The following is a 14,179-nucleotide window of genomic DNA, read 5'->3' on the forward strand; positions in this document are numbered from 1 at the left end:
ATTTATTAAACAAATACAGATTAAACATACAATTTAGTTCAACAACTTAGCTGTTTGTTTGAATTTTAATACTCCTGTAAGTGTTTCATTTTGAATTTTTTTAAAACATAACATTTCACGTCGTTTTATTGTAAATCTTCTGGTTATAATGTTTTTACTTAGTGATTAATTAAATTAAACAATTGTATTTAGTAATGTATATTAACTTTTTACACTAGTAATAGATTATATATAACACTCATTTTAAAACTTATTACTGAATTTGTTATGTTAAGAGCATAGGGAGGGGTCAATCACCTTTTTCACAATTTAGTCTTATTTTATTGAGTTATAACTAAGCTATGAGTTGCTTTTTGCAGATTTTTAAAGCTCAAATATTTTTGAGATAAAGCTTATTGAAGTCGGAGACTATAATAGTACTAATTAAGACCCCCCAATACCTAAGATTACTTCTAAAGGGGATTTTCCTTACTTTGAAAAAATGTCAGGCTAAATTGGTCTCAGTCAGGCTAAATGAAAAAAATTTTGCGCACGAACACTGTTTTTAATGAAACAGTCTTTTTATGCTGATAGTTAGCGCCCCCCATAAGGAACCTATTTTTGACTTTGACTGCTATGTCTCAAAAATTATTTTGAACTCTTTTAAAATCTTTACAAAGCAACTTGTAGCTTAGTTAAAACTCTATAAGATAAAATCAAATTGTGAAAAAAGTGTTTTACTTCCCTATGCCCTTAACTCCTAAAACAAAGTCATATAGTGGGTCTTACTTAATTTTTAAAGAGTTGGTAATATTTAAAAAAGAATTCTGAGCTATCAATTATTTTTATCAGCTTAATAAAGTAATTTTTGAGATTTAAAGTATCATAATTAGTGGGTTCAACAGTTTATGTTTAAAAATGGCAAACTAAAATATCAAAAAAGTCTAGTTAGTTGCAAATTTGTTTTTGTCTACAGTTTTTAATAATTCTTCTTGTTCAAGTTATCACAATAAGATTTTTATTTATTACTTTTTTACTTACTTTTAAATATTTGTAAGTTTTTTTATTTTGAAATATAAACACTTTTTTTAAATAACTGTCTCTAAACTTTTATTTTTACTAAAACAAAGTTGCCAAATACAACTTAACTTAAGATAGTTTGATTAATTCTAAAACTTAATTTAGTATTATATATAATTATAAGACATATTTTTTATATATACTATTTTGGGAACGGGTCAATTGCATAAAGACAATTTTGCACAAGTGATAGTTTTGCACAAAGACACTTTTGCACAGTTTATAAAAATAATTACTAACCTAAAATAAATAAAATAATAAATTTAAATAATAAAATGTATATATATTTAAAAAAATTATAATAATACCAAGTGAGGGTTAGGGATAACAGTGACAATAAAAATAAAAAAACAAATAAAACAAAAAAATAATAAGAAACAATAAGTTACAGACCAAGAGAAGGGTTAGGGGGGAATAACAGTGATAGTAAAAAAAAATCACAAGTAAAAAGAATTCAAACCATGCAAAATGACCCTTTGTTCAAAAGTGTCTTTGTGCAAAATTGTCTGCAGGTGCAAAAGTGTGCCCTTGTGTAAAAGTGACCTTTTGTGCAATTATGTCCCCTAGTGCAAAAGTGTCTTTGTACAATTTTATCCCCTTAGCAAAAGTTTATTTGCAATTTTGTCACGTAGCCATTATTATCTTCTCATATTTAAATGCTTAGAGTATAAATCAACAACTTACAACCTGAAGGCCGGATCAGGCCAAAGATTGAAAATAACTGGCCCACCAATGATTTTGAAATTTTAGTGGAATTTTACCCACAAAAGGTAAAACAATAAATTGGGGCTCACAAGCATGCAAATCTGGCCAGCTAAAGGAAATTTTGAAACTTACACTCAATATTTATAAATTTGAAACAAAAAGCAAAAACAAAAAATGTGTTAGGTACAATTTACAGGAAATTTGAAGTTTAAACTTAATATAGTAAAAAAAAGGTCATATAGAATTAGTATTTTGTCAAAATGAATCAGATAATTTAAAAATTTTCCTAAATTTATTGATATTAAAATGCTCCTATCTACCAACGAATAAGTTATTTAACATCTGTCCCTCACCAACTAAAATTGTTGCCCACCCGGAGTATCTACTAGATACTTTTTATAAAACAATAAAATTTCAATTTACTTTTTAGATATAACCAGATTTGTAAAAAAACAATACAACAGTATGAAATCAAAAATTTTCAAGGCTAATTTTTTGTTAATTTAAAAAAATCACCAAAAATGTATTTTCTTCATTTTTAAAGCAATTTAGTTCAAATTTTTAGAAAGTGTTCTTTTCAATATTACAAAAACCTGTTAGAAGTGGTTTTAAAAAAATAGAACTAATTAAAAAAATATTATTTTGTAAAATTTTTTGTTTATTTAATAAATAAAAATTTGTTTTGTACAATTTCTCAAATGTTTATCAATGATTATTTTAAGAAAGTTTTAAAACAATTGCTCAAAAACTGAATGAGCAGATAGATTTTTAGTGATATAGTCTACTTTTGCCTTTTTAGATTGTGCCTCCCCACCTATTGAACTCTTTAACTTTGATCGCTTATATCTCAAAATTTACTTTGAATTTTAACTGTAAAAAGTAACTTAAAGCTTAATTAGTTGTGTAAAGAATAAGACTAATTTTACAAAAAAGTGTTTTATTCCCCTATACTCTTAAATAAATCAAAGTCCTCTACTCATTTTTGTTTTAAATTAACATTAACTTAAATTAACGAGGTTATTCACTTTTAAATGAGTTATCAACAGAAGTACCCCATCCCTATAATGTTTTTTTTTCTTGCTCATACTTTCTTGAACCCTTTAAATATTATTAAAATAAGACTTTATTTGTATACAAAAAACTACATTTTAAAGTTTATTTTAAGTATTATTTTACAAATAAAAATTATCAATTATCTTCTTTTATAACAATACATACTGTTTAGTCAGTTAAATATTATTTCAATTTTTTCAGAACTTTGAATGTTTTTAAATCTTTTTAACTGTTGTTCAACCAGCCAAAATTACGTCGTTTAAGTGTGAAAAGTCCGGCTCTCACAACGTTTCTCAGGTTATTTTTGTTTGTTGTTATTTTAAAATTTGGTTTAGTTTTAATTTTTGTTTCTAAGTTACATTGACAATACTTTAACATAAATCATTGAATTACTTTGTAGAAATTTAAGATAATAACTTTCTTTTTTTTAATCATTGTTAGAGCATCACATAACAACAGTTCGGTCAGCTTATTTTATCATATTTGATTAAGTTTTAATTTACTAAAAGTAGTTATACTTTTTTTTAGAAGTTATAAAAGTAGTTATTCCAATACTAAAGTACTTAAATTGTTTTATGAATGATTTTCGTAGTTTGTAATTTTCTTTAGTTAAAATAAGGTTCAGATTTTTTTCAAATAACAAAATGACTATGTAAGATTTTTTATACTACCTTAAGTATAGTTTTACTAAGCTTATAACTGTTTTATAAATTAAGTTTATGTTATCTTTTATAAAATAAGTACTATAATATAGGTTTTGATAAAACATCTCAGATTAAGCATTTATAGCTTTAGAAGTTTTTATAAGTAGGCGGTTTTAAAAATGCCACAACAGCAAAAATTAAAAAATAAAGGTAAATTAAATTTGAGATGATTAATTAAATAGTATTACTTAAATAATAAAAAATGTTATCTACAGTCATAATTATGTTTTAACCTCAAAAAAAATTGTATATTAAAACATAAACTATGTCTTTTTTATTCTAGTTAATCATCACAAGCAAATACATTTCGAAACAAGAAGGGCTCTGTCTGTACAGAGAGCAGCTTGATTTTAATTTTGAAGTTCCTTGGGATCCTAGCTAGTATTTCCAGTAATCCGTGTCAATAACCTTTGAGGTAAATATAAACCTTTTTTTTGAACTATTTCATAAACACTAAAATTTTTGTTTATGTAAGTACTAACATATAGTTGTTATATATTTTGGAAATAAAACTTATATTATTATAGTTTTTGTTCAGATCTAAACTTATGTATGATATTAAAATGTTTTTAAATAAGAAATAAAAAACTAAACATAATGAAAAAAAGAATAAAATATTAAAAATTTACATAACACATTAATACTTTAAAAAAAATTTATAAATAAAGTAAAATTATACATATCTTCAGCTTGCAGTATATATTACACCGACACTCTTTTATACTCAAACAAAATGAAAATAAACACACCTGAAAATATGATGTGCAACAACAATGTTGAAGTTGTATCCGATATTAGTTTCAATGAAATTATTCAAGCTAAACTACAATCATCTGATTTCAGAAAAGTAATTTTGTTTGTACAGCTGTAGAAAAATATATAATTTTGGGTATAAGTAATTTAAATTTGTAAACCAATCTCAGGCTCTTGACGATAATTTTTACATATGTGATCTTGGGAAAATAATGATTAAACATAAAGAGTGGTTGCAAGAATTCCCTAAAATTTTGCCTCATTATACTGTTAGATGCAATCCAGACAAGATGCTGCTTCTATGCCTCATTTCGATGGGTGTTAGCTTCAATTGCCATAACAAAGTCAGTTAAAGTGTTCTAGTTTTCATGGGAGTGTTTTTGATATCCGACTTGGTTTTTTGGAATTAAAATTTATTATTAAAGGAGCATAAATAACCAATAAAATGTTATTGTTTAAAGTTATTATAAGATAAAACATTACTAGTATATAAACATATTTTGTTTAAATTATTGTTTAATTAAATTTCTGTTTCTGTAGTTTTTTAACTTATTTTTATTTAGAACGAGCTAAAACTTTTGCTTGAGCTTGGAGCAGACCCTGATAAAATATTTTTTGCCAATCCGTGCAAGCAAACATCGCATGTCAAGTTTGCAGCTCAATACAACGTTAAAACTGTTGAATTTGATAGCCTTTATGAGCTGGAAAAACTTAAAAAGTATCATCCATACGCTGAGTAAGTTTTGTTGAAAAATCCAAGTTATGTTTACTTAAAATAAAAATTGACAATTTTTAATCATAAGAAAAATGATCGTCTGTTTAAAATTTGTAACTAAAGTTTGACTAGGATTTTAGGTGGACCCTAAGTATGCTTGGTATATAAAAAGTTTCCTTAACTGTAAATTAGTTGCAAACCTACTTAAAATGGTTAAATATTAACCAAGAAAAATATTTATATCAACTGAGTTTTCAGCTTAATATATTTCTTAATTATAGGTCTAAGTTTTCAATTTTATACTAGATTATAAAACACAAAATAAAACATTATCATTTATAATAAATCATTTCTTATTATTTGTTTTTTGTAGCCTTATTATTTAAAAATTGTAGTTTAAAATAATTCCAAAAACTTAGCTGTGTTCTTTAAGAATTACATTTTTTCCAAACTTACAACTTCACTACTTATGAAATTTAACGCTCCTTAAATTTTGATATAATCATACTACTTACATATTATTTTTTTTGTGTTAAAATAAAAAATGTTATTTTTGATGTTTTTATTTAAGTACTAATTGTAATATGATCAATACTTAGTTACGAAATATCAAGCTCTTTTGCGCAATGTTAGTTTGTATTTGTTTAATAAAACTATCTTGTGTTTTAGTGAGAAATTTAAGTGCCTTTTAATAGGAAATTGTAAGGTTTATTATGAGCAATTTTTTCCAAACTTTCCTATGATGTTTTTTGTCTTATAAAATATTTTTAATGCTTTAGAGATTATTACAAAGTAATTTTTTACAACTTAAGTTTCTGGATAAGTTGGATTAATTTAATGTTTTTAAATTTACTTTTTAAATTTCATAACAAGGTTAAAAAAACATTATTTAATAAGTTTTTTAAAGGTAAATGTTATGTTTTTAATAGGTATTACGTTATTTTTTTACTTTAAAATAGTTATCTAACTATCTGTAATTAAAATTGTTTCAAAATTTAAATTTTTGGCTTGTTATGTGCTTGTAATAGTGGTCTTTTTTTAAGTCAAAAATTATATAAAACTGCAAAGATTGGATTTGCATTGTAAATGTGTAAAACAAATTGTAAGTAGTTTTAAAATTTATTGTTATTGACTTAGATATAAATAACTTAAAATTAAAAGTCATTTTTTGCTAGTTTCTAATAATATTTACAGCTAGCAATTAAATAAATGACAACATTTTTCATTGATAAAAATGAAATGACAACTCGTACAAATAACAACAGCCTCGTGTTGCGCATATCGCTCGATGAAAGTACCAGCGACTCAGATGAAGAAATGACAATCAAGTTTGGAGCTTCCATGGCCGAAGCGGAACAACTGTTGGTGGCTGCAAAGGAAATGCATCTCAACGTAGTTGGCATAAGGTATTCAATTGTGTTACGTTGAAATAAAATTAAGTTTGTAACTACAAGTTTTGAATAAGTGTATCTGTTATTACAGCTCTTTTATAGTTTAACTAAAATTACAGCCAATTTGTAAAAGCTGAGCTAGTTTTTGATTTTTTCCAGCTTTGAAGTGGATAGTGACGTCATAGATGTACTAGATGCGTACAAGCAAGCTTTGGAATGCAGTAAATTTCTGATTGAGTTTAGTAAAACCAAACTTGGTGCTGACATTCCAATGATGTGCGTTAATGGAGAAACTTACACTAAGGTTGGTTTGTAGCAAGTAAGGATAAACTATTTTTATCATCCTAGAAATATTCTCAATAGATGTATTTGGTTGTCAAAACTGTCTTAAGATATGCATTTTTAGTCTTTTATTAACATTAATAGCAATCGTGTAGTCATAATTATATTTTTGTGAAGTTATGTCACTTACTACGCACCTTTGACGTATCATTGAAAGTAATGAAACAACAAAATTTTGTAATTAAGCAAGTAATAGTTTTTTTTTACTTAACTACTAATAACTACAACAATTTCGATTGAGAAGTTTTTAACATATAAGTATAGAATATTTACTTTTGTAAATAAGGTATAAAATAATAATTTTTAAAAGGACATAATAATTTAAAACTATATAAAAATAAAGTTTGATGACATCATAACTAAAAAAAAAGAAAGTACATTTTTTAACAGAGAAGACAACTTTGTCATTTTAGTTAGCATTTTCAATAAATAGCCTATTACCATTTAACTTTGTTTCTATATAACTTAAAATTAGTTCCAATGCTATTAAGCTTTCGAACAAAAAAAAACACAAAACTTCTTAATTAAAAAGTGGACACTTTATGACTTTAGTTTCGGCCATTAAAGTGTGGTTACAAACATTGTTTTACTTCAGTTTAAAATTAAGTCATTTTGAAACCTTGATGTTAGCTTTAGTTTAGTCACAAAGCTAAATTATTCACTTAAATTAAGTATTTTATTTAAAGTAGTGAAAATATGTAAAAATTAATTCATTTTAAATTAAGGTGTTTTAAACACAATTACGTTTATATGAACAATTTAGTAGTCATATTCACTTGAATAGCAGCTATTAAGTTTTGGTTTAAACATTTTCAAAATCTGGTAAAGGGTTGATGTATTATAAGTTATGTTTACACATTCTTAAGCGATTGTGATAGAGTTTCACATATTTAAACTGATAAGCTAAATATCCAAATAGTTTATTAGTATTCTTTTTTTAAATGAATTTAAAAAAAGTTGTGTAAGTAAAATTTAAAAATAATTCTACAGTTATTGTATTTTATTATTAACAATTGGATGTATTATATTTTTATTGAAAAGTGATTTGGGTGATGCATGTAGATATTTGAAGGTAAAATAGAACAATAACTAAATGTCGTATAAGCTAACAAATTTTTGTTATAATTCTTAAACCTGTATAAAGCGAACAATTTTAAATCGTATTAAGATTTGAATTTTTAATAATTTACGCATTTTAAGAAATAAAAACAGTTTCTTTATATTATAAAAAATTTGAAAAGAAAACCAGAAATAAATTTATTATAGTTTTATACAATTTAACTAAATTAAATTATTTTGAAATAGAATACAATTTTTATACCAGCTAAATAACAAACTATTTCAGTACAAATAAAAGAAAATATACGAGTGAAAAAGTTTACCAGATTATTTTGCTCTTTTAAGGTGTTAACTTAAATTTTATTTACAGTTTTTAAATCACTAAAGAGAATTAAACAAGTAATAAATAATTTTTATGAAAACTTTTTATTTTTTTTTTAATCTATTGGAATACAAATTCTAACTATAAACCATTTTAATATTGAAAAATGACGGCAAGTTTACAAAATTCAGTAGTCTTTAATTGCTATGTTTAGTAAATCAGACATTGTTTTTCGTTCAAAGAAGTTTATGTACTACTTCTAAAAAATCTTAGTACTAAACGGCATTGATTTATTAATTTTTAAATTCTGCTTCTATTAGCAAAATGTAAAATGAATAAAAGTTTCATAATAAAAAACTGCTGTTTTTAAATTATAAGAATTTTTTTTTTTATTGGAACTGCACACAAATCTAGGTTGCAAATCAACTAAATGACTTCATTGACGCATGTTTCCCTTCCCGTGATTACCCGGACTTGAAACTAATTGGAGGCGTGGGAAGTTTCTACGCGAAATCAGCATTTACTGCAGTGACAAACGTCGTTGGGAAAAAGCAGGTCGCTGCGTCTGACTTTGACGCTTACGAAAGTCAAAGTAAGTTGCTTTTTCAGCCTTGTAGAATACAATAACTTATACTTGTGAATATATTATGTTTTGAAGCTTATGTAACTATTAGTTTTACCTATAACCATCAACTATATATACAGTTTATATTATTCAAAATACTTTAAAATCAATTATTATTATTCAGTATTAATTGCTTTTAGGAATAAAAATTCTGAAGATGTACGAAAAGATAATGTATTGAGAAAATTATCTTTATTCTTAAATATATGGGAGTTGATATTTACTGACATGTTTATCTTGAAATTAGTACTGCTAAAGGATATGCTGCTAAATTTATCTAACTAATTTAAAATAACTATTTCTGTTAAAAGTTGTTAAACTATTTTTAAACTTTTAATTGTTTTTGCTATAAAATTGTTGTTTTTCACACCTTTTGATATTTTGAAATATTTGAATGACTATTATTATAATTTTATTGACTTACTAACTTTAGGTTTTAATGTTTACAACAATGTTTTGTGACTGTAAATAATGAGATAATTATAAAATAAAGTATGTTGCAGCAAAGCTAGTATACTTTTAACAATTATTTTACTTCTAAGACTAATTCAAAAACTGACTTTGAGTTTGTAAACTTAATTCATATACAGTTAAGATAAAACAAAAAAAGTTACGTTTTGGATATAACTATTTTAATCATTTGTACTTTTAAATATTATTTTTATTTTTAAACGTTATTGAATTCATAATGATGGTTATAAAACTTTTTAAAAGTTATGTGTGGTGTTATAAATTGTTTTTTAGTTGTATACTTTTTTTGACTATTATAGCTCCAATTATTTGAAAGTAATATTACATTATGATTTGTTTAATTTCGAAAAAAAAGAATACATACAACAATACAACTTAAAATATATGTTTTTGTCACTAGAAACTTTTGATAAGAACGGGATTGGATTCAGTTATTACATAAATGATGGGGTGTACGGCAGCTTTAACATCGTCTTGAACAGCAGAGATGCTCCATTTTTCAGCCCATGTCTGCTCAATAAGGTATAATACTTTATATTACTGATTGGATTATTTTTTACTTTAATAGTACTAGTTTAGATGTTATTTTAACAGTTAACCTAATAATATAGTTTTTATGCCAAATTACTTATTAAAATTTTCAATGTCAATTATTGGAAGGTTATCTTTTGCAAAACCCCAACTAAGCTACTGTCATTAAATTAAATATTAGCTTAAACGTTTGTCATTACCTTCTTTGAAAGCCTTTATTTATATTGATTACAAATGTAAGCTGGTAAAGTATTCAGATACTAATTAGTGTGTTTAACTTATGTTAACCTTTGTTAACTTCTTATAACTTATTTTAAAAGTTCTTATTATTAAAGTGTACATTTACAATGTAAAACTAATTACTAAAGTTAATAAAGCAGTAAAGAAAATAAATAACCATGTTATTTTTATTTTTTTAATGCGTTCATATTGATAATCTTAATATGGAAGCATGTGATTTATTGATTAAATTCAAGTGCGTTAAAAAATAATTGAAAGATATAAAAGGATTAGAATAAACGCAATTCGACTATTTTTTTAAATTTATTGTGAAGAAACAAAAACTTCAAAAACTATAATTAAAATGTTTCAGAAGTCTTTAGCATAAACTAAGTTTAGATTACGCCATACTTTGTTACTTCGTTGCTGTTATTAATAAAAACTATATTGACATTTGTGTAGGTTGATTAAAACAAAAGTTAGTTTCCAAAAGGTGCCGAGACATTTCTTATGTCATCGATGACAAGCTTTTGTTTGTTTTTCAAACCCCCTTGACGTTTCTCGCGGCTACGATCTGTTTACTAAATCAAAGTAAGATGTTGCGTCACTACGTTATATTCAGCTTTGACGTGCAAAATCTTATGAATTATTTATAGGAAGCTTTAAAGTTGGCTCAGATAGGAAACTAGACGACTGATATGTTGTTTTGTATTTTGCGTCTAGGGTTTATTGAATTTGGTTTTTGTTTTGTCTTATAAAATTTCCTCCGACTACTATTAGTTTAGAACAAATGTGCTGTCACATAAATTTCTAATTAGAATTAATTGCTTACTTGAGTAATAATTTTTTCAAGTTTAAAAAAAAAGTCTTTGTTCTTTCTAAAACTTGTTTCTTTTATGTTTAGAATCAAAGTTCTAAACGTTTATATAAAAAATTTTCGTTCGTCTTTGTTTTACAAACAGCATTTAATTTAATAGTTTTTTATCAAAAACAGTCATTTTTCAAATGTTAAGAAACATTTTATAACTTAAATTATAAAATTTATTTTTTCATTCAAGTTAAGTGAGTAGTTTTTATATTTTTCGAACACATACTGTTTTTAAGTGTTAAAACAAATAAAATATAACAGGTAATCAAAGAAACTAGTCCATTGTACCCGACCACTATTTGGGGACCAACTTGTGATGCTTTAGACAAACTTTTAGATTTGGTTTATTTGCCTGAACTTGAAGTCGGTGACTGGATAATGTGGAAAAGTAAGTTATGTTATTAATGAGTAAAAATCAGTAAAATAACTTTTGTTTGTTTGTTTTTTGATATTACTTTAGCTCAAATGTTTGTAAAGTTTAGTTTATAATTAAAAATATATCTTTAAAATAAAAATGTTTAATTTGAATCAAGTGTTAAAATTCAGATAGTTAAGAGCCAATGTAAAGGGTAATATTTTTAAAAACTATATGTAATATATGTAATTAATCTTAAATGGTATTTAACAAGCACTAAAAAGTGATCACCACTCAAGTTAATACTCAATACTATTTGTAAATAATCACTATTATAGATATTGGAGCTTACACCATGGCCCTCCGAACAAACTTCAATAGTTTCAAATCTGACTGCGTTCACTATTTTATTCGTGAAAGTGTGTGGTAAGTAATTTAGATTGTTACGTCATACACTATTATCTTTCCAACTGGAAGAATGGTCTGCAAAATGTTTTATATGACGACTTTAACGCTGTGCATTTGACTTTGAGGTCTATTATTAAAATAAATTACTTAAAACTCTACGTAGAGCACGAGTTTATCTTGCACGATTTTTAGTTTTATAAATACTTATAAGTAGCTTTATATAGTCATTGTTTAAAGATTTATGTATTGACATACTCAATCAATTCTTAAACATAGATAGTTCAAAACAAAGCTTAAAAAATTTATGTATGTAAAGTATTTGCTTTTTTCAGGGAAGAATTGCAATACTTGTTAGTTGAAAACGAAAAAAAGAGGTCAATTTTCTCTGAAAACATCAAAACACCTGAGTTAATGTTTAAAAAGGTATTTATTTTTATACTGACCAAAAAAACTTTTGTTGAATAGTAAGTAAGAAAGTAAAATAAATATAAAATTTTATCTTTTAAAGTAAGTTTTTTTTAATTAGTAACAAGTATTAAACTTCATGTTACTGTATGTTCAGTTCATGTAATACATTTAAATAATTACAACTTTCCTTTTGTAAATCCTAATCAATTCTTTACACTTTTCCTTACGCAACTTTATTAACTTTTATCTCAATTTTTTGTTGTTTGACCTTAGCTAGCGTAACTTTAATCCTGTGAATTTATTTCAAAGCATTTGTTTTGGTACGTCATATCCTGTAGTTTTACCTCGTGGAATATTTTAAATTAGTATGTAGTTAGTAATATTAGTATGATTTAAACCCAAGTATTTTTTAGTCACCTAGTTTAAAACCAATAAGGTTAAGAAACTTTATAAATAATAATACAATTATAACATCTTTTGAAATTTTATTAAGTTTGTGACTTTTAAGGTTAATTAGCTAGTTAATTTTAAAAGTTATAATATATAAGCAACACAAAACTAATGCAAATAATTTTATGTATAAAGTGATAATGTTAACTTTTTATAGACCATAACATTAATGCAGCTTAATTATTTAGAACTTGTTGTTATCAAAAAAGACATTAGTTTATTTTTACAAAATACCAGAAAGATTGGTGAAATTATTACTTTAACATAAAATAATGCATATTGTTACAGTGTTTCATCATAAATATATTAACCACCGTACTAATTACAAACAGAATTTGAAAGGAGCTAATATGAAAACTTCCAATGTGATTGTTGCGCAAAGCGACATTGAAAACTTCTGTGTCGTGTAGTCAAGTACCAATCTAAACCTAATGATGACACTTAAACTAACGACTAGCGTTAACTTTTGTTTGAGTATTTAAGAGTGTCGTGGTTTTCTTTCTTTTGTTCGTGTTTTTTTTTTCGAATGTAGTTACCATTTTTGTACGCTATTTTATTTAGAGCCTTAATACTAAACTATTCTTCAAACTCAAATTATTGTAAGATGAAAAAAAAAACTAGATGTTTTGTTTATAGCTTAAAGTTGTTTTCAGTCCTACATTATAGCTTTGGCAAGTTCTGGTTAGAGGTTATTGGCACGCTAGACATTACTGTTCGTAATTAGTTTGCGTTTTTTTACAAAGGTTGTTTCTAGATGTACATATATTCTTTCGTTTTCTTAAGTTTGGCCTTTTATTTATGGTTGAATAAAGCTTATTTTTAGTTGTGGACAAATGTTGTGTTTTATAAACTTGATTAGCTTAATTTTTGTTACGTAATACAGTATTTTACTTGAATAAATTCCGGTGTTTTGTAATCAAACAGTTGTTCTGTAAGTAGGGTTCATACCTGTTAGGCTAAATCAGTTTTTCGGAAAAATGTCAATTTTTGTCATTTCAAATGCTTGTGTAATAAAATAAACAAGTTTTTTAAAACATTTCTCTTTAAAAAAAATCGTTTTTTTTTAATATATATTAATATGTGAATTTCTTTTTTAATAAGCATTTTGGTTTTTGTAACAATATTTTAAGTAAAAATACTTAAAAGTGTTTTAAGAATTAAGAAAAACTTTTGTTTCGAAAAGATATTATTAACTTTCTTACAAGTGTTGTACTTTTCAATTGACGCTTTTAAGGACTTTTTGTTAAATCATCAAATGAATTTATCAGTATAATATATGAAAGTAAAATGTAAATATGCCTGTAGAGATTGCACAACGATTCAAGTTCCAAAACTAATAATTTATTGGAAGTTTCCAGGGTGTATATCTATTTAATAATCTTTATCTGAAAATATTAAAAATGGATTAAAAAGTTTAGTATAAGTAGGCTAAGAAGTTACGATTAATCTAATAGGTTATATTGTTATAAGCTGAACTGGGCGCCGAACAACAAAGGTAGGGAAAACATAAGTCTCAAATTACAAAATTTTGTGTACGAACCCTGTGTAAGGTGTATCTAAACTTAATACATAAATATGTTTAGTTTGTTTTTTAGCTTATCTTTATCAAATACATTTATTTGAAGGTTTTAATAAGGCAGAAGAAATTTAAATAAAAAGAGTATACCAACATGATTACGTCAGCTAAAAAGGGTGTTATAAGTCTAAAATAGTTATCGATTTTTTTTGGACAAATAGTCAG

The 14,179-nt window shown here is 25.0% G+C and overlaps 1 protein-coding gene across 1 annotated transcript; it reads left to right on the plus strand.

Moving 5' to 3' along the window:
• Positions 1 to 888: 888 nt before the first annotated feature.
• On the plus strand, positions 889 to 13,353 carry LOC145830842 (antizyme inhibitor 2-like). The gene is made up of 14 exons (XM_082938296.1): positions 889 to 926; positions 3,019 to 3,114; positions 3,805 to 3,936; positions 4,211 to 4,368; positions 4,445 to 4,618; positions 4,838 to 5,010; positions 6,255 to 6,395; positions 6,540 to 6,684; positions 8,518 to 8,695; positions 9,600 to 9,721; positions 11,079 to 11,205; positions 11,511 to 11,598; positions 11,913 to 12,003; positions 12,771 to 13,353. The coding sequence occupies exons 4-14, from the start codon at positions 4,255 to 4,257 to the stop codon at positions 12,846 to 12,848; spliced, it is 1,431 nt and encodes a 476-aa protein (XP_082794422.1). The 5' UTR covers positions 889 to 926; positions 3,019 to 3,114; positions 3,805 to 3,936; positions 4,211 to 4,254; the 3' UTR covers positions 12,849 to 13,353.
• Positions 13,354 to 14,179: the final 826 nt, after the last annotated feature.

The sequence above is a fragment of the Thalia democratica genome, chromosome 1, assembly GCF_965202585.1.
Source record: "Thalia democratica chromosome 1, ktThaDemo2.hap1.1, whole genome shotgun sequence".
Taxonomy (NCBI): domain Eukaryota; kingdom Metazoa; phylum Chordata; class Thaliacea; order Salpida; family Salpidae; genus Thalia; species Thalia democratica.

Coding starts and splice junctions, on each gene's coding strand:
- LOC145830842 (XM_082938296.1), top strand. CDS start 4,255: ATGAAAATAAACACACCTGAAAATATGATGTGCAACAACAATGTTGAA. Junction 6,396..6,539: donor CTCAACGTAGTTGGCATAAG/GTATTCAATTGT, acceptor GATTTTTTCCAG/CTTTGAAGTGGATAGTGACG. Junction 11,599..11,912: donor TTTATTCGTGAAAGTGTGTG/GTAAGTAATTTA, acceptor TGCTTTTTTCAG/GGAAGAATTGCAATACTTGT.